This window comes from Rhinatrema bivittatum, chromosome 4, assembly GCF_901001135.1.
Source record: "Rhinatrema bivittatum chromosome 4, aRhiBiv1.1, whole genome shotgun sequence".
NCBI lineage: Eukaryota > Metazoa > Chordata > Amphibia > Gymnophiona > Rhinatrematidae > Rhinatrema > Rhinatrema bivittatum.
Window position 1 is genome coordinate 186,448,990 of NC_042618.1, and position 20,848 is coordinate 186,469,837.

The window sequence follows — 20,848 nt, forward strand, 5'->3', positions numbered from 1 at the left end:
GAGCTGATGAGCACGACAGGGTTGAAGTCCTTCAGATACTGGAATTGCGATCTCTGGATTGCTGAGCTGTAGAGAGAGACTATAGATAGTGAGTAGACAGAGTATGCAGGATACATAACCAGTGGTAGATAATACACTCACAATTGTAGATATCTGTAATGGCTTCTATGCAACAGAGAGTCTACAGTATATTCAGGAACAGGAGCCGTAGGTGAGTACTGGTTCCTATCTGCAATCTGTAATAGTAATGCACCAGATATAGGTATGCGATAGCTTCTGAGATAGAGAGTTTAAGGGTTTTAGGAACATGGGCCCTCGTGGAGCGAGTACCGGTTCCTATCTGCAATCTGCAAATATAACTCACGATCTCCGTACCTGCGATAACGTCATAGACAGAAGAGTGCCTTCAGAGATTAGGATCATAGGCCCTCTTGGAGTGAGTACTGATTCCTATCTGTAATAGAACTCACAGTGTTCATGTCTGCGATCGCTTCCAGGCAGTAAGGAGTCTTCTGAGCATTCAGGGATGTAGGCCCTCGAGCGAGTACTGGATCCCGTCTTAGGAATCTGAAATCAAGAAGAGAAGCGGGGCCCCCGAGGAGCGGGTACCCCTAGGTAAGTTTGTGGAGGCAGAGCAGCGGAGAAAGATTTCCCCCTTGCTAACTCGATTCATAGTTGCAAGCAAAGACCTTTTAAGTTGGAAGCGGATGACGTCACTATGGGGGGGGGGGGAGCGCGCGCGCCCCCCTGAGGTTCGCACCCTTGCTGGTACAAAGTCTGGAGCGCGCGTGCCCTTAAGTCATCAGGAACATGGCGGATCCGCAGCGTCAGGCCAGCCTGGGGATTTCGGGGAAAAGTGGCAAGGAGAAGGTGCGGCAGCATCTGTCCGTCAGACCCGAAGGGAGTCGCCACTAAGGTAGAGAGGGTGGAACGAGGGCAAGAACAGGCACGAACGCAACAGGGTCATAGCTTGGGGTCCCCGCTAATCTTTGTCAGTGCTGCTTGGAGGCTCAGGGCAAGTTGTCTCCAACTGATTTTGCTAAGCCCGGCTCTTACGAACAAATTACAGGAAGGGAACCGGAGGGGGATCTGTCAGAGGTTTCGTCTGGTTTTGAAACTCCCCTAACTGTTTGGCAGAGCCGGCCAGACTAGACAGGTCAGGATCGCAGGCTGTGGAATCCTGCAAGGCTGATGCCGTGGGTAAATGTTGGAAGGCATCTTGACCTGTTGCGGGTCACACTGACGAGGACCTGGATGGCAGGGATGAGGAATGCGATCCTTACTCCCTGGAGAATAGGGAGATTCCTCTGGGGTTGGAACCTTATAGGACGATGTTGGTGGTGCTGATCTCTCAGAGAACTAAAGTTGCTAGGAGTGTTGAGTACTGATCCCATGTCTAAACAAAAGGAGAATCCTATTTTGGTTACTTTGCATAAAGCATCATGTTTCTTTCCCATTATGGATGCTATTCGATAGTTGATTGATCTTGAATGGGATGCTCTGGGAACTAATTTTAAAGGGGGCGAGCCTTGGAAGCTCTGTATTCCTTGGATCCGGTGGTGAGAAAACAGTTGCATTTTCTGAAAGTGGATGCACTGATGTGTTCTGTTACCAATCGAACGACCATTCCAGTAGAAGGGGGAGCGGCATTGAAGGATGCTCAGGATAGGAGAATTGAGGCTATCCTTAAGCAGGCCTTTTGATGCAGTGGCAATGAATTTGCAGATAGCCGCCTGTTGCTCCCTGGTAGCTTGTGTTTGCTTGCTTCTATTTCAGGAGGTCAATGAGACTGGCTTGAATTCCAGGGCAGTGATGAAACCTGCAGCTGCCTTTTTGGCATATGTGGACTGCTATTTGGTTCATGCTTCTGCCAGAGGGGTGATTGTGGCAAGGTGTCAGTTGTGACTGCGGAATTGGTCAGCCGATACAATTTCAAAGTCTAATCTTACGAAATTGCCTTTTAAAGGATCACCCTTATTTGGGAGTAAGTTAGAAAAAATGGCCAATAAGTGGAGTGAGTCCCAGGTTCCTTGGTTGCCAGAGGATAAGAAGCAGACACCATGCTCATTTGGCATGAGAGGCCGTGCTAGGGGTTTCGGACGTTTTTGACTGTATAGAGGAGTTGCTTCTCAGAGGGCTAGACCATTGGGTAGGTTTCAGTCCTTTCAGCTCAGGCATCCCAGACGGGGAGCAGGCTCGGGTGGTGGGTCTTCCCGACCTCCTCAATGAAGGCATGCTAACTCATCTCCTGGAACAGGAGATAGGAGGTCGCCTATCTCTTTTTTATCAGAGGTGGGTGAGGATCACATCAGACCAGTAGGTTCTGGAGGTGATAAGGGACGGGTATGCTCTGGAGTTTCTCAGCGTTTCTTGGGGCATCTTCATGGTGTCTCCTTGCACCTCCCTGCAAAAGAGGCAGGCAGTAGATTCTACGTTGCTGAGACTCCTGAACTTGAGTCATGATCCCAATGTCCAAGTCACAAGAAAATATGGGTCATTATTCCATTTATTTTGCTGTACCAAAGAAGGAGGGTTCTTTTTCCCCATCCTGGACTTGAAGGGAGTCAATTGATATTTGTGAGTGATTCATTTCTGCACGGAAACCTTACGCTCTGTGATAATGGCAGTACAGCTGGGGGATTTTCTTATGCCTGGATTTGTCATAGGCATATCTTCATATTCCCATTCGAATGGAGCATCATCGGTTTCTGCAGTTTGCTATTTTGGGGTGACATTATCAGTTTTGGGCGCTACCCTTTGGTTTGGCCACTGCTCCCAGACCTTCTTCAAGGTCATGGGGGTGGTAGTAGCAGCAGCGTGTTGAAAGGATGGTATTCTGGTCCACCCATACCTAGACGATTGGCTAATTCAGGCCAAAAGCTTGGACGAGAGTCTTCAAGTCTTATGCAAGGTAGTCTCCTTGCTGCAAGAGCTAGGTTGGGTGGTGAACTTGGTCAAGAGCAATTTACAGCCATCTCAGATGCTGGAGTATCTCTGTGTCCATTTTGACATGAAGCAAGGTAAGAATTTTTCTTCCAGAGATCCGCATTCTGAAACTGATGGCTCAGGTGCGACTATTGATAGAAGCAGTTCGCCTGATGGTATGGTCTTACCTGCAGGTTCTCGGTTTGATGGCAGCTACCTAGATGTGGTCCTGTGGGCAAAGGTGCATATGCATCCTCTTCAGCGTACCCTGCTTGCACGGTGGAGTCCACAGTCTCAGGACTATTTGATACGGCCCTAGTTACCAGTGGAGATTGGCATCCAACTGATTGCAGGCGGATCATCTAAGGAAGGGAGTCTCCTTTCAAGCTCCGGACTGGCTGGTGCTCACGACGGATGCAAGCCTCCGGGGTTGAGAGGCTCACTGTCAGGAGTTGATGGCACAGGGGCACTGGAGTGCAGAGAAGTCACTTTAGAGCATCAATCGTCTGGAAGCATGTGCCGTTCGGTTGTCAACTGCTTTCAGGGTCAAGTGGTCCGAGTAATGTCAGACAATACGATGACAGTGGCTTACATCAATCCCCAAGGGAGGCACCAAGTGTCAACAAGTGTCGTAGGAAATAGTCCAGCTCATGATATGGGCAGAGGTACATATCCAGGAGATCACTGCTTTCCACATTGTAGGAAAAGACAATGTGAGAGACAATTTTCTCAGCAGAGTCTAGATCCAGGAGAATAGGAATTGTTGGATGAAGCATTCCTAGTGGGCCGCTGGGGGCTTCCCTATCTGGACTTACTAGCGATGTCATGCAATACAAACATTCTTTGTTTCTTTGTTTCTTTAGGTGAGATCCAAAGTGTCTAGTGCAGGAGTCACTGAAGGGCAAGCTTCTGTATGCCTCCTCCCCCCCCCCCCCCCATGGCCCTTGTTGGTCAGGTTGGTTTGGAGGATCGAGAGGCACACGGAGATGGTGCTTCTGGTGGCTCAGAAGTCCATGGTTTGCAGCTCTGCGGAGATGTCGGGCTCTCCTCTCCGGTTACCAGTCTAAAGAGACAGGGGCCTATTCTTCAAAGATACGACTCTATTTTGTCTTACGGTATGGCCCTTGAAAGGGCTCGGTTGCTGAAACATGGTTATTCCACGGCTGTGATTTCCACCTTCAAGCTCGAAAGTTCTCCACTTCCTTAGCCTATGTTCGGGTTTGGCAAGTATTTGAGGCTTGGTGTGAGGAATGAGGGGTTCATCCTCGTTTGGTTAAGATCCTGCTCATTTTGGACTTCTTGCAGGATGGGTTAAGGGCTAGGACTTTAATTCCTTGAAAGTATAGGTGGCAGCTCTTGCCTGTTTTCGGGGTGAAAGGTGGATCCTTGTCAGCCCATCCTGATGTGGATTGGTTCTTCTAGGGGGTGAAGCATTTTCACTTTCCCTTGCAGTTGCCAGTGCTTTTGTGGAGCCTTAATCTGGTTCTGGAATTTCTGGCAGGTCCCACTTTTCGACCACTGCATGGACTCTCCTTGAGGTTACTTACCTTGAAGATGGTTTTTCTTGTTGCAATTTGTTCTGTGCTTATAGTTTGTGAACTGCATGCTCGTTCTTGCTGGAAACCGTTCCTGCAAGTGACTCTGGGGGTGGTTCAGCTGCGAACTGTTCCATTTTTTTTTTTTGCCAAAAGTGGTTTCAGACTTTCACTTAAATCAATCAATTTCCCTGCCAACGCTGGACAAGGAGAGAGATTTGCATGAATATCATCTGTTTCAAGCGACATCTTGAAGTATTTGGAGGATTCTGGACCTTTTAGGAAGATTGACAGACTTTATTCTCCACAGTAGGAGTAAACAGGGTGAGCTGGCATTGCGGGCTACAAAGCCTGCTGGGTTACAGAGGTTATCACAATTACGTATGTGGATGCTAAGCAGCTGTTTCCTAAACAGGTTAGGGCTCATTCCACTAGGGCTCAGGCAGTGTTGTGTGCGGAACTTCAATTGTTGACTCCTGTCGAAATTTGCGGGGCGGCGACATGGTCCTCCTTACACACGTTTTTCAGGTATTTCCATCTGGATGTGCATGCCCGGGAGGACGCAGCCTTTGTGCGTGCAGTGTTTGGACCGCGGGCAGCATCCCACCCTCTTCGGGAGTAGCTTGGTTACATCCCTCTAATCATGGATTAACCTGTCTGAATGCTGAGAAATGAGACATTACTACTTAGTTGATAATTTCCTTTTTTTCTTTTTTTTTTCTTTTTTCTTTATTCATTTTCAAATCATTACAAACATCCAAAATAGTTGTAACATGAAATTGTTACATTTCAGTACAAACCATTCTTCTGCTATATTTTTTAAGAAGCAACAAGGACCCTTAGAATTTTTTCAGAGCAAATAAATCAGGTAATTTCTAAATTTAACAAGGAATTTTTCAATTTCTCTTTATATTATCCCTCAATCTGATTGGGTGTTACCTACCTCAGTCTTACATTTATCTAAAAAAGCTCTTAAATGTATAGGTTCAAAGTAGACATAATTATTGTCCTTATACTTAAATGTACACTTACATGGATATTTAATAACTATCTGGATTCCCAATGCCTTAGCTTCTGGTAACATCTCTACAAATTTTTTCCTTCTAGTTTGAGTATCCTTTGTGAGATCGGGATAGATCCATATTTTTTGACCGAAAAATGTTTTATCACGGTTTTGTAGAAAAGTTTTAAAAATCATGTCTCTATCCCTTTCGTTCACAAAGGACACTAATAGTGTGCCTCTAAATTCAATTTGCTCCTCAGAGGGTGTTTCCAAAAAAGCAGTCAAATCTGTTTCCAAATTTACTTCTAATAATCTGGGTTCATTTCTAATTCCTATATTAGGTAGAAAATAGATTTTTGAGATATCTGGCATTTTGTCCTGTGTTATTAATAAGACATTCATCAAATATTTTTTGAATTGTTCTTTAGGCGAGATTAATTTCGCACTTGGGAAATTTAATATCCTCAAGTTTAGATACCTCATCTTATTTTCAATCTTTTCATAATTTCTTTTCATTTGATCATCTGATTTGATCAAATTGATTTGAACTTCTTTCATAGACGTTAATTGTGCAGAGATCTCATTTATCTTAATTTCATGTGTATTTACCACAGGTTCAATTACATTCATTTTACATTGAGACACATTTATAGATTTAGTTAACGATGTTATTGAGTTTTCTAGAGTCATTAAAGCTTTCCAAATCGAATCCAGTGTGATCACTTCTGGCTGTACTATTTTCTGAATATTGAGGTTTAGTAACATCTCTCCTTCCTGGGATACCTCTGAAATCTTTGAGATTTCCGTAACCAGGTTTTCATCACCTTGCTCAGATGTTGAATTTACCCCTGTCAGTCCACCTTTCATTTCCTCCTCTGAGATAATGGGTTTACAAGCTAATAGCTGGTTCCCATAATCTGAGTTTGAAAGAGGTCCCGGGGTTGGACGCAAGGGAGCTTGAGGTGCTCCGGGGCTTAAAGATGTCTGAATGTCCAGGAGGGTTAGGTTTTGCTCTAAACCTTTACCCTCAGCGGACTTAGCTCCCGGTGTTGAAATTGCAACCGGTGTGAAGAAACCTTCTATTGCTTGCTGCGTAAGGCTAGGTTGCACAAGTACAGAGGAGTCCGTGCGCAAACGCCCCTTACGTTTTGTATGTGGCATTATAAGGTAGACAATATATAAAACGTTCCTACCACACCTGATTCCTTTCGACAGTTTCCTTGGTCCTCTGGGAGGTCCGGAGAGTCCAGCGCCAAACAAAATTGAAGTATTATTTTTATTCCGTCTCCAGCCGTCGAAAGTAAGTCGGAAATAAGTCGCGCGCCCCTTTGACGGCGCGCGGCTTAGACGTCGCGCCGGCGGACGCTGCGCGCCGCAGCAGCGTCAATTTTATAGCGGTTAAGGTGCAGGTAAATGACGTCAGCTGGATGGAGGAGGGTATCGCAGGGCCGGGAACCTCACCCCGCTTCAGGCAGGTCTTTGCTCCTCTCCTTCCTCGCTTTCAGTGCCGCAGCAGCATCAATTTTATAGCGGTAAAGGTGCAGGTAAATGACGTCAGCTGGATGGAGGAGGGTATTGCAGGGCCGGGAACCTCACCCCGCTTCAGGCAGGTCTTTGCTCCTCTCCTTCCTCCGATAATTTCCTTTTTTTCTAATGAAGGACAGGTTAATCCACCTTCCCGCCCTTGGTGGCCAGTTTGTGGTTCTGTTGTCCTCCTGAGTAGCTGCATTTCCAGGGATAACTGGTAAGTGTCAGTTTCAGTCTCTAGATTAGTGATGTTAAACTCTTTGTCTGAGCTCAGTGTTTCCTTTTGGCTGAGTGCTTGAGTAGTTGTCTGTTAATGGTTATAATCAAGTACTATTAGTTTGTCCACAGTTGATTTTTGCAGAGAATACTGGCGGGTTGATGTCAGAGCAGGGATATATATGCCATGGTGTCAGATTTGCTCCGTCTCCATCTGCTGGTAGAGGTGCATAACACATGGTCATTTATTAATCTGTCTTCAACAGAGAAAAGGAAATATTCAGGTAAATAGTAATTTCTCATTTCTTCTAAGGATATGTAGGCACCATGTTTAGAGCTATGTATTCTTGAGAAGCTGTTTTATCTAAATAGCCAAACCCCAAGTTTGGATCAGGTTAACTTGAAGTGTCATTTTTAAATATATTTTTCTTCCATTTTACTAATCCTATCCAAATTACTGTGTGTCTTAGCAAAAGTTGTTTTCATTCCAGAAAATTATACAGAGGGAAGACAATCACCAAGACAAGAACACCTGAATCTGTAGCAGACATAAAAAGTCAACTTGAGCAACTGGAGTCAGAACTTTCATTTTTAACAAAACTTTCTGGTATTGAGTTCACTACATACTCCAAGCAAACAGTAGAGAAAGGTAACCGTGCTATTGATTATTTTGAAATGCACAAAGTAATGAGTTGCATCGAATGAACAGTTTATTCTTGTAGCATGAAACATTTCATTGCCTAGAGTTACTGTAGTTGTATTGTTAGAGTAGTAATTTACTTAATTGTATCAGAGAATGAAAAGCTTAAGGACAAATGATTATATGAAACTGAAGAGAAGGAAACTGAACATCTGCAGTACACTTCAGTCTGAGGAAGTAGGAGCCAAAACAATGGCAAATTCTAATATGCATGGGACAGGCACAAAGACAGTGGCAGGAAAAGGGAAGGAGAATATCATAGAGCAAAACTGACAGCATAGTAAGGTAGGTACAAATAGCAGAAAGGGTAGACAAAGTGGTTCTTATTTGCCAACATCTTGTATAGGAAAGAAGAAAGGGGGCAGAGCATGCATATTTGGCCAGCTAGAGATTTTTAGCAGTGCTTGGAGGAAAGGTATTATTGCTCTGCACCCCCATGTCTCTGCAGATCTGTGTTTTAAATTTGTGGTGGGAAACTATATTTCACAAAAGTTCTCCAATATACTAGGTTTCCAAATGGGTTCTAGAGGACGATAAAGAGAAGGGAGTCTTGAATTCATGTACCACAAGTCTCCTGAATCTTTGTTTAGTGCTCTAAGCTGAATCTCCTCTCTGATGACTAAGCATAATGCAGGAGCAGGTTTATCATCATTTTTTTTCTAACAAAAGAGCTCAGTGTGTAGGTCAGTTTACAATGGCTATGAAGTACACTAATTAGAATAATAATGGTCAATTATAGTACATAAATAGTGTAGTACAATATATACTGTTATGGCAAGTATAAGGATTACCATAAAATAAAATGCAATAATAAATACTATACAACAGTGACACATAGTAAAATAAATAGTGCAAAGAGTGAAACACATTGAGGAAGTATGGTCCAGTTAGGGCAGTTTTCCTGTAGTTCAAAATATGTAGCAGTTCTGATAATAGTGTTCATGATTAAGGGGTTTACCATCAGGGGGCTCAAAATTATGGTATGAACTGAAAGCTGCTTCATAAGGCTTTCAGTAGCTTGGTGTCATGATAGGTGACTTGCGGAAAGGCCAAGTGAGTCACTGCACTCAGCCGACGCGGATAAAACTCTTCTCATGGCAGAGACATTGTCGACTTGACCACTGCCGCCAACCCCGCCAGGCACCAACCTCCCTCTAAGGCACATGCCCAGCGTCCTGTCATTTAAAGTGGCCGTGGTGGGAAGTCCCAGCGACACACTTTGATGACGTCACTGGCCTGCCTAATTCAGTGTGCTCCAGATGCCTCTGCAACAGGTTCCTTGCTGCTCCTTGCTCCAGTGTTGGTTGCTTGTTCTTGCCTCATTTCCAGTTGCTGTCTTGTTCTTGTTCCCTGTCTCTTGCTGCTTGTTCCTGCTTCCGTGCCTTCCCTTGTCCTGATTGATCATTCCTGTCTGTCTTGTCTGTCTGTCCCCTGTTTTTTGTCTCCTTGGCTTGCTTTCCTGGACTTTGACCCCGGCTCTGGACCTGACCTTGAATCGTCTGTTTTTACTCAACGCACAATTAAACTCTGGAATTTGTTGCCAGAGGATGTGGTTAGTGCAGTTAATATAGCTTTGTTTAAAAAAGGATTGGATAAGTTCTTGGAGGAGAAGTCCATTACCTGCTATTAAGTTCACTTAGAGAATAGCCACTGCCATTAGCAATGGTTACATGGAATAGACTTAGTTTTTGGTTACTTGCCAGGTTCTTATGGCCTGGATTGGCCACTGTTGGAAACAGGATGCTGGGCTTGATGGACCCTTGGTCTGACCCAGTATGGCATTTTCTTATGTTTCTTATGTTCTTATGTCTGCTGCCTGCCTTGACCCCTGGCCTGTCCACTGATCCTGCTGCCTGCCCCGACTTCAGGCCTGTCCACTGAATCTGTTGTCTGCCGCCTGTCCTGACCTCTGGCCTGTCTTCCAGTTCAGCCTGCTCTCACCCACATGGAATTACGCATCACATTGGACTCCTCTCTGGACTGCCTAGGGACCTACCTAAGACCTGCTGGCTGCCAGAACCCAAGGTCTCAAACTGCGCTGCCTGGTGATGAGGACCTAGCAGGCCTCCTCACTAGGCAGCGCAAACCACACCTCAACACCAAGGGTCCACAACCTGATGAGCCTCACAGATTGCAGAGGCCATGGACCCAGTGGATCTCTGTGCTCTTCAGGCCATTCCGGATCAGGCTCGGAAGGTACAGCAGCAACAGGGAGTCTTTGACCAAGTCACAGGGTGCATAGAACAATTGGCTGTCCAGATGGATGCTCTTGTGACAGCACAAGCACCTCCTTCCCTGGTTTCATATCCTCTCCAGCCAGTGCCTTCTTTCAGGCCAGGTCCATCGCTCCCTTCTCTGCCACGTTATCACAAGGAGTGTTGCGGCTTCCTAAATCAGTGCCGCATGTTCTTCGAGCTTCAGGCAGCATTATTCCCTTCAGATAAGACCAAGGTCCTCTACATCCTGTCCCTGCTGGGGGGCTCTGCTCTCGCTTGGGCTTCACCGTTGTGAGAGCACGATGACCCCTTGCTTGGAAACCTTCTTGAGTTCATATCCCATTCTGCATAGTCTTTGAGGAACCCAGGCGATCCTCATCTCAAGCTGCAGAACTTCTGCAGTTGCGATAGGGCTCAAGAACCGTGGGAGAGTACTCCATTCAATTTAATACCCTGGCCTCTGAATTGCAATGGGGGGGAAACAGTCTGTCTGCCATCTTCTGGCAAAGTCTGGCTGGAAGAATAAAAGAGGAACAAGTCGGCTGGGAGATCCCCATGTCGGTCTCTCTCATCACCCTGGCACACCGGCATTTCCAAGAGCAGACTTGAGAGCAAGGCCTTACACCACCCGGTCACCTTGACACCCCGTTTCCAACACCCACTGGTACCTCTCGACCCAGAAGTGAAAGACTCTCGAGGAGTCCGTGCAGTTGGGCTGATCTAGACATTCCTCAGAAGAAAAACTGCGGAGAAGACGGCAAGGATTGTGTCTATACTGTGCCAGGAAAGGGCACATGGCTTTCCATTGCCCCGAGAAATCGGGAAATTTTCGGGCCTAGGGTTAAACCGGGGAGGTGACTTTAGGCTGCACTCCGTCCTTCCCTTGCCATGGGACTGCATAAATCATACAGAAGTGTTTTGTTGATTCAGGCACCGGCGGGAATTTCATCTCAGCCAACCTTGGTCTCTGGTATGGGATTCCCACATCTCAATTGGAATGCCTGATGACCATAGTCTCGGTCTATGGGGATCCACTTCCCGGCTGTCTTTCTAAAGTGACTGACATATTCGCCATGTGGACTGGCGTCCTCCATTAGGAGGCCACCTCATTCTACTTTATATCATGGGTGGCAAATTCTATCATTCTAGGCCTACTCTGGCTACAGAAACATCAATCAGCATTCAACTTTGAGTTGTTGGATCTGACCCAATTGGGGGGGTGTCTCCCTGCCTCTCTCCTGTGCGACCTTCCAGCGGTCTTAACAATCACAGCTACTTTGCCAGGGTTTCCGTTGCATTATGCGGCATAAGAGGATATGTTCTCTAAAACCCACGTGGAGACCCTGATACCACACTGGGCTTTTGACTGTGTCATCGACTTGCTTTCCGGAAAGATGCCACCTCAGGCCTGCATGTACTCGTTATCTGCCCCTGAAACGGATGCAATAAGCAAATATATTAAGGAAAACTTGGATTGAGGATTTATTCATTCGTCTTCCTCACCTATCGGGGCCGAATGATTCTTTGTAGGCAAGAAGGATGGCTAATTGTGTCCGTGCATCCGACTATCAGGATCTCAACACCATCATGAGAAAGAATAGATACCCTCTTCCCCTGATTTTGGAACTGTTTGATTGTCTGCGGGGCGCCTGATTATTCACTAAGCTGGATCTTCGAGGAGCATACATCTTAATCAGGGTCCTAGAGCATTCAACACCCGTGATGGTCACTATGAATACTTGGTAATGCCCTTTGGGTTATGCAAAGCTCCAGTGCTGTTTGTCTATAGTGAACGAGGTCTTCAGAGATTTGCTCTACTCTCACGTAGTAGTCTACCTTGATGACATGTTGGTGTTCTCCAAATCCCTATCAGGTGTGGAAAGTTCTCCAAAGACTCCATGAGAACCACCTCTATGCTAATTTATAGAAGTGAATCTTCGAACAGGAGAAATTGTCCTTTTTGGGATACATTATCTCCACTCAGGGGCTCAGAATGGATCCGGCCAAAGTAAAGGCCTTCATGGATTGGCCTCATCTGGTGGGGCATAAGGCATTACAATGCTTCCTGGGCTTTGCCAATTATTACAGATAATTTATTCCCAATTACTCCTCTCTGGCAGCCCCACTCACAGTGTTAACAAAGAAAGGGGCAGATACCAAAAATTGGACCATGTCGGCCAGCCAAGCCATCAGACAACTTAAGGAGAAGTTCACCCAGAGTTCATGCTTGCACAATCCTGACTCCACCAGGCTGTTCATCCTAGAGGTGGATGCATCCTCCCTTGGTGTGAGTACTGTCCTCCTGTAACACAATAACCAGCACACCTTGGTGACCTGCTCCTACTTTTCACGAAAACTCTCCTCCACAGAAAGAAACCATACCATAGGAGATCATGAATTCCTAGCTATTAAGCTGGCCTTGACTATCTACACAGATCACAAAACCTGGAACACCAGGCTTACGTTACAGAGACTCAGTCCTTGGCAGGCCCACTGATCCCTATTTTTTAACTGATTCAATTTTGAATTGCGCTACTAACCGGCTGAGAAGACTTGGGCCAATGCCCTTTCCCAGTCCTTTGACATAGAAAGGACACAAGAATGACCTCTGCCTATCATTGACCTAGCCAGAATCATGACTGCCATCATGTATACTGTTCCTCCGGGCAAAACGGTGGTTCTCTGTTGCCTATGGCGAAAGGTCCTGGAATGGGCCCATGACTTCCGTCTCGCTGGGCATCCTGGCTTCACCTGGACTTTGGATTTTATAGTGCAACACTACTGGTGGCCCCAGTAGTGTTGGATTTTATATGTGCAACGCTACATGGGGTTCTGCCCCCACATGCGTGATGTACAAGAGGGATAGAGCATGACAGTGGGGGCTATTAAAGCTGCTGCCAGCCCCCATGGAACCCTGGATCCATGTAGCTACAGACTTTGTGACCTTTCTCTCTCTATCAGCTACAACACTGTATGGGTAGTTGTTGATAGATTCTCGAAGATGGCCTCTTTCATTTCTCTTCCTGGGCTCCTGTCTGCTCCAGAACTGACCAGACTATTTGTACAGCACATCTTTTGCCTACATGGACTACCCTGCCATATACATAGGACTGAGGGGTCTAGTTCACTGCCCATTATTGGAGAGTCTTGTGCCAGAGCTTTAATTAATTAATTAATTAAATTATTTATTTAAAAAAAATCTCTTAGATACCGCTACTCATTACATTGCCACGGTTTACAGAATGCCATATTTATTTATTTATTTAGCATTTTTATATACCGACTTTCCAATAACAGAATTACTGATCAATTCGGTTTACATTTTAACAGAACAATAACATTGACAAGTAAATGTCTTACAAAGAACAGGTCGATATAACTTGGATAAGTAAATATGGGGTTAACCAGTAAAGATACATTGCCTAATATAGGTATAAGTAAAAGATACAGTGCCTAATGTAGGTTAAATAAACAGTTGCTAATTATAAGGGGAGGCCTAAGTTAAATAAACATATACATTAAAGGCCTAAGTTAAATAAACATATACATTAAAGTAAAAATAAACATATACATTAAAGTAGTTGTGTCTACATCAAAAACATATAAAACCATTACAGAAAAAAAGAAACAATGTACAAAAAACCCCCCAACATACAGTAACATTACTTGAGCAGCCTTTGGAATCACTTTGGACTTTACCTCTGCTTATCATCCACAAAGTAGGGGGCAGACTGAACGGGTAAACCAAGAACTCAAGAACTTTCTATGAGCCTATGATAATTCGAGACAAGACAACTGGCCACCCTGCTCCTTTGGGAAGAATTTGCCCATAACAATTTTATCAATGCATGCACTGGTTCCTATTTCTTCTATATTGTCTTCAGATGCCACTCCCAGATACCCAAAACTCTGCCAATTGCAGATACCTGCCCGGCAGCCACCCTAACGGTCCAGCGACTTCATGCCTTATGACAGAAGACCCATCATCTTTTTACTCAAGCTGCTGCTCGCTTGAAGGCCCAGGCAGATAAAAAATTATGCCTAGCACCAACTTTGCAGCCTGGAACCCTGGTATGGTTAAGCACCAAGAACCTCCGGCTAAGGATGCCCTCCTTAAAGTTTGCACCTGGATTCATCGGGTTGTTTTCTGTAGTCTGAAAGTTGGGTCCAGTTACATATGGGTTTCACTTACCTCCATCTCTCCGGGTACATGATGCGTTTCACATCTCCTTACTAAAACCGGTCTCCCTCTCATGGCCATGAAAACCAGTGTTCTCAGCTCCTCAGTATGAGGCAGAAGAAGAAACACAATATGATGTGGAGGAGATACTAGACTCAAGATGGGTCCGCAGCAAACTCCAGTACTCTCGTGGAGAGGATATGGCCCAGAAGAGAATTCTTGGGAACCATCCACCAACATCCCCCCAACTGATTTGAGGATTTCATCACCATTCCCCAAGAAACCGAGACTCAGAGGACGGGTTGGGGGGCTTTGGAGAGGGGAAACAGTGATTTAGCAACTTGTGGAATGGCTCTATAAGTCACCGCACTCACCCGACATGGACGGAACGCTACTCACGGTAGACACGCCACCGACTCAACCACTGCCGCAACCCTGCCAGGCACCAATCTCCCTTGAGGTGCGTGCATGCCCAGCGTCCTGTGGTTTAAAGGGGCTGCGGTGGGAAAGTTCCCGTGGCACCCTTTGATAATGTCACGGGTCTGCTTATTTCAGCCTTCTCCAGATGCCTCTGCAACAGGTTCCCTGGTGCTCCTTGCTCCACTATTGGTTGCTTGTTCTTGCCTCGTTTCCGGTTGTTGTGTTGTTCTTGTTCCTTGTCTCTTCATCGTTCCTGCTTCTATGCCTTCCCTTGTTCATTCCCGTCTGTCTTATCTGTCTGTCCCCTGTTTCTCGTCTCCTTGGCTTGCCTTTCTGGACTTTGACCCTGGCTCTGGACCTGAACTCGACCCTTCTGCTGCCTGCTTTGACCTCAGGCCTGTCTTCTGGTTCAGCCTGCTCTTGCCCACCTGGACTTATGAATCACCTCAGACTTCTCTCTGGAGTTGGCCACCAGAACCCAAGAGCTCAATCTGCGGGGGAGGCAGCTGTTATAGGCAAAGCTCCAGTCGGTCCCATCTCCATGCCTCTCTGCCAGCTGACGGTGTGGGCCTGACAGAGAGGCATGGAGAGTTCCAAAAGATTGAAACTGATCCTGAGAGTATTCTATGAATACTGAGCTTTAAGACACTTTAGGTGAGTGTGCAAAATAGGATTGGGATAGGGGAGGATGTAAACTCTTTCACCCTACTGGAGAACTGCATTGCAATTAGAATCCTGCCAGTCATTGCTGAGCCACAGAAGATGTCGCAGTGTAGGCATTTGCTGTACATCTCTAGTAATTCTGTGGGAATAATTGTGGTCTTAACCAAAGACCTTTTGTTGAATGCACCAGGCCCCCACATGAAATCCCTGTGGTCATGATCATTACCTTTGACCAAGGATGGTTGTGGTGCTTTGGCTTAATCACCAGAGCTGGAGGGGGACAGAAAATACTGGTTAACATAATTTGTTTATGGAAGGAAAAATATACGTTAAGTATACCTTTTCTGGATACATTATTTTTGTATTGCTGTATTTGGAAATTATACAGGTAGAACACATTTAGCTAAGTGTTTACAAAAATGAGATAGAAAAACAACTCAAAGCCTCTGGTATGTAAGCAATTCTGTCTTGTGGATTTTTCAAAAACTAGCTTTTTGTTGAACAATATGTTTACAGTGAGCTTAGCATATATCAGTATTATGTCCAGGTTGGTAAATAGGGAGGGTAACTCTCAAAGAGACTTTGGCAGTTATCAAAACAGGGTTTTTACTTGCTGAATTTGCTTTTCACAAGATTGCCCACCTGATATGTCGGTAAATTTACGTGTATCACATAAATTTACTTGGATTGAATGGAGGCATTGAGGAGCAGGGTGAGGGGGCGGCAGGGGATGGAAAAGGGGGGAATTGTGAAGGGTTTTAGACTTGCACACATACTTTTGGATTTGAAAAAGTATGCTTGCAAATTTTCACACAAGATTTGTGGAGAAGATTTAGCAGGTGTAACTTGTACGAGTATATTTAATGGGATAATTTCAAAGCGGACTTGTGTGCATAAGTCCGCTTTGAAATTGGAGTAACTTGTGTGCATATTTGCTGACTTTTTGTTTGCGATGTTACACAATTATCTCCATACTGTATTTATCATTAATAGTACTGCTGTGAACTCTGGGGATACTTCAAGATTCACAGGGTCAATTACAAAAGATATCGGGGCTAATTCATGTACATAGTCACAATCTACTCCCCTTATGCCCTGCTCAGTGGATTCTTCCTTGGGTGGGGAGGATATCCTTTAGGGCCTAAGATGTTAAGTGTATCAATCACCCAAATACATTTAAAAGGATCAAAGGGATATTTGTCTTTACTGAAACACTTGTGCAATAAAACTAATCTAACACAGAATCCACTTTTCCATTGATAAACCACAATCCATAAATAAATACTTGTCAGCCACTGTCTGGTTCCTCCTTTGTTTTTGGGCTCCCCTTTATTCCTTTCTGAAATTTAGAGATTCCAACTGGAATTTAGGACTCTGTATAACAGACACTTCCTCCAATTTAGAGCTCCTTGTAAATGGTACCTGAGTAATGCTGAAGTTTTGATTGAATTACTTTCTTCATCTCCTTTCTTCTGCTCCTCTTCTTTTTGTATCAGTTAGGTACCTCCTTTACTTCTTCTCTGTATGAGCTGGCATTGCTTGGGGTTAAACACCGGGTGGGTTCTCCTTTCCCCTCTCACACCCTAAAAACCAGATGGAAATCTCTGAAGGAATGGTAGGCATGGTAGATCTGAGCTGTTGGTATGGATGGGCAGACTAGCTAGGCTGAATGGTATTTTTCTGCTATCATGTTTGTATGTTTCTGTATTTGAGTATTCTCTTCTTTTCCCACTGGGTTTCTGCCAGATGGCAAGGAATTCCTTGGAAATAGGGACGCCAACTTAGGAAACGTCTTTACTCTTCTCTGAGTGGTGGGCACGAAGGGTGGATAAAGCTTCCTTCTAAACAAAAATCCCACAGTATACTGCACTATAAACATCAGTAAAAAGACTTCACCAACAGACAGGCCGATACAGAAAAACGCTCGGGAGAGCTGGCGAGCGCCAGCTCTTCCGACGCGCGCACAGGCCACTCTTCTGGGTGCGAGATTCAGAAAGTCCAGGTATGTAAATTAGGGCTCGCGGTAAAAGGAGGCGCTAGGGACACTAGCTCGTCCCTAGTGCCTCCTTTTTGACAGAAGCGGTGGCTGTTGGCGGGTTTGACAGCCGACGCTCAATTTTACCAGCGTTGGTTCTCGAACCCGCTGACAGCCATGGGTTCGGAAAACGGACGCCTGCTAAATTGAGTGTCCGTCTTCCAACCTGTGGGCAGAGTTTTTTTATTTTTAATTTTGGGGCCTCCGACTTAATATCGCTATGATATTAAGTCGGAGGGTGTACAGAAAAGCAGTTTTTTCTGCTTTTCTGTACACTTTCCCGGTGCCGGCCAAAATTAACTTCTGCCTTTGGCAGGAGTTAATTTCTGAAAGTAAAATGTGCGGCTTGGCTGCACGAGAATAACTAATAGGCCCATCAACATGCATTTGCATGTTGCGGGCGCTATTAGTTTCAGGGGGGGGGGGGGGGGTTGGCCGTGCGTTTTTGATGCGCTATTACCCCTTACCGTATAAGAGGTAAAAATAGCGCATCGAAAACGCGCGGCCAAACGTGAGCTAAAAGTGCGCTCTTCCGGAGCGCACTTTACTGTATCGGCCCGAAACTGAGTTGGAAGTTTCTCTCTTGCTGTCTGAAACCCATCAGCTAAGTTTTCTGCCCTTACCATAAGTAATTAAGATAACTGAAAGGAAGCACTCCTGTGTTCTCTGAACCCAAGTTAAAACTTCTCACAGACACTAGAGGTCACTTGCTTTTAGGCAAGCAGGAAAAAAACAGCACAGCAAGATCTTGCAGGAGGCGCTTTCATATAGATCAATGGTTTTCAACCTTTTTTCCGTCATGACACACCTGACAGATGATGCTCACTTTCATGACACATTGCACACTACATTTAACAGCTATCCTAAAAAACAAAACAAAACCCTAGATATTTTATTGTTGAAAATGAAGCAGGAGAAAGATAACATATTCTTTAATTTCAATAACTGCTTATAAAATATAATTATTAAATGTTATTGTTTTCACAAAAATTTAAATCTTTGCTTACTGCATCAGTGAGAAATCTGGGACTGATATGCATATGCAGCACACAATTTTTCGATACAGACACACTCATGCATTTCACTGTCAACCTCAGAAAGTTCAGACCTCTTCTGGAGTTTATACAGAGCAGAGTTAGGAAATGTCCCCTTTCAGCTCACCATACAAAAAATATATTCAAATTCTGATATCCCCTGAGTAATAGTACTTCAAAATCCCTTCCCTGCTATCCACTTTGTGAAATATCATGAAAACCTGCTAAAAAGACATTTAGAAATTATATAGCATACCAATCATATCATAAAAGCACTAACACCCAGGGCTTGAACTGCAACAACCTTACCTATGAAAAAGCAAGACTGCAGATATAGAACACAGTACATTTAACTACTGTAAAAACAAAGAAAACCCGACTATTATAGATCCCTACACGGAATCTATATCCTAGTTAGCAGAATCCCTCACCTGTGCCAGAATGCAGACTGACTCATATCTAATACAGAATGAAAGACCATAAATTATAAACAAGCATACAGAGAAAAACTGAAACTCCAAGAAACAGGGAGGGGGGAGGTGCGGCGGGGTAGCGGGGCAGGATACAGCATGCCTGCAACATTTCTGGCTTGGATTGGTGGTGGCTGTGATTGGCAGGGTTAAGGGAAAAGCAGCAACAGGGAGCGGTGATGAGGGATTTTAAGTACCAGCTCCTTACTCTCCTTACTCTCCTCAAGCAGCAAGCACATGTGGCTGTTATAGAAAGCATAGACTTGCTATGTCAAATTTTTGGTGACACACCTTCCACCCCTTGGTGTCACACCAGTGTGTCCTGACACACTGGTTGAGAACTACTGGTATAGATGGTGTGTTTCTCTCTCTCCTGCTCTAAATGCCTAGCCTTTTTTTTTTTTCAAGGCCACAACTTTGTAGGGATTCCAATGGAGCTCTGCATATACAGTAATTTTGACTTACTTATGTCAGCATATGTGGTGTATTAAACATACAAAATAAGCAATTTAAGTATTTTAAGAAACCTTTCAGTCCCTATCTGCACTGAACATCATTTTATATCATGAAGATTTTAATTGTTTTATGAACTTGTGTTTTCTTGTAGATGAAAACAAATACAAAGAGAAACATAGAATAACAGGAAATTGTTACTTGCTGCCTTTTCAGATTGAATTTGTACTTCTGAAAGTTGAGGTAAATATGGGACATAATAATCTGTATTAATGGCACCTCTGTATTAAGGAAAATGTTAGACTGCTCTGGTAATATGTTTGGGATGTGTTTTTTGCCACCTATTGAGTACACTTTGAGGTTAAAGACAATGTATCTGGCTCTCTTACTCTATTGTGTTCACAAGTTTCATAGTATGTTAAATATTGAGCAAAAGCAGCCAAGGACGGTATTTCTAATTTATTGTTTAGAAATCACAGATGTAGCTGAGAGTTTATGCACACAGCATGAGTACTTGTGAGGTATGGAGGTAAAAAAAAAAAAAAAAGCACTTCTGTTGGCAGCAGAGCAGTCATTACTGGTTTATGTTTTCATATAAAACCTTGCTGCCTTGCTTTTGGCAAATCTATCCAATAAATCGGAGGTCTAGTGTCAGTGCTTGCAGCCTGGATCTCAGTGCATAAGTTTGGAAGGCGAGAGTAATGTAGAGAGTGCAGCAGAAAGCGAACGGGTTCCACAGTACCAATTTCTGAATTTGCTGCTGTACTAGTTAATCAGTCCCAAGCCCACTTATACCCATTTATGATGGGAAGAGGGCCCAAATTTAAGGGAACAATGAAATTTCATTTCCAGGTAGAATGTTACCATTTTCCTTCCTCTAGCCCAGGCTTTGCAGCAGTATCGCAGTAAACCCTAGATATGCTGGTGCCTTGCAGCCAAATGGGGAGATTGAGCAGGGGTCAGTGCTGACCCTGTTTCAACCCAGGGCCTCCAACTGAGGCGGCCTCGACTCCCCCCCAAAATAATTAAAACTTTTTTTTTAATCTGCGCAGTGGCCCCTCCAAAGTACATTCAACCCCCACCCCTGACCCCCTGGCACTCCGAAAGTAAGTCACACATTCCCCCCAACCCTGGAACCCCTCAGACAACAATCGGCACAACCCACCGGCCCCCCCCTAGCAATCGGTACATCCCCCCCACCTCCCAGCCCCGCCAAGAGCCCACCTTACCTTAACCTGGATCCCACGTTGGGGACAGGTGCATCCTCGCACGTGTCCCGGTCGGCGCCATTTTCCAAAACGTGACTGGGGTAAGGCCCAGGGATTAGACTGAGGCCCCCTGCAACTAGATCAACTAGACAGGGTGGAGGATGAGAGAGGATCAACTGGAGTGACTGTTGGAGGGAGATCACACCCCTAATTTGTTTTGGTTGTCCTCATGGGTCATGTGACTTTTTAAATGCTAAAATGGG

At 44.8% G+C, this 20,848-nt stretch overlaps 1 protein-coding gene across 1 annotated transcript in view; it reads left to right on the top strand.

Annotated features, from left to right (window-relative positions):
- Window positions 1-20,848, top strand: part of CENPP (centromere protein P) — a 685,914-nt gene that overhangs the window by 18,727 nt on the left and 646,339 nt on the right. Inside the window, exons 3-4 of the mRNA XM_029599391.1 lie at window positions 7,698-7,855; window positions 19,532-19,620. Coding sequence (XP_029455251.1) covers window positions 7,698-7,855; window positions 19,532-19,620 — 247 coding nt within the window. The remainder of the gene's footprint in view (window positions 1-7,697; window positions 7,856-19,531; window positions 19,621-20,848) is intronic.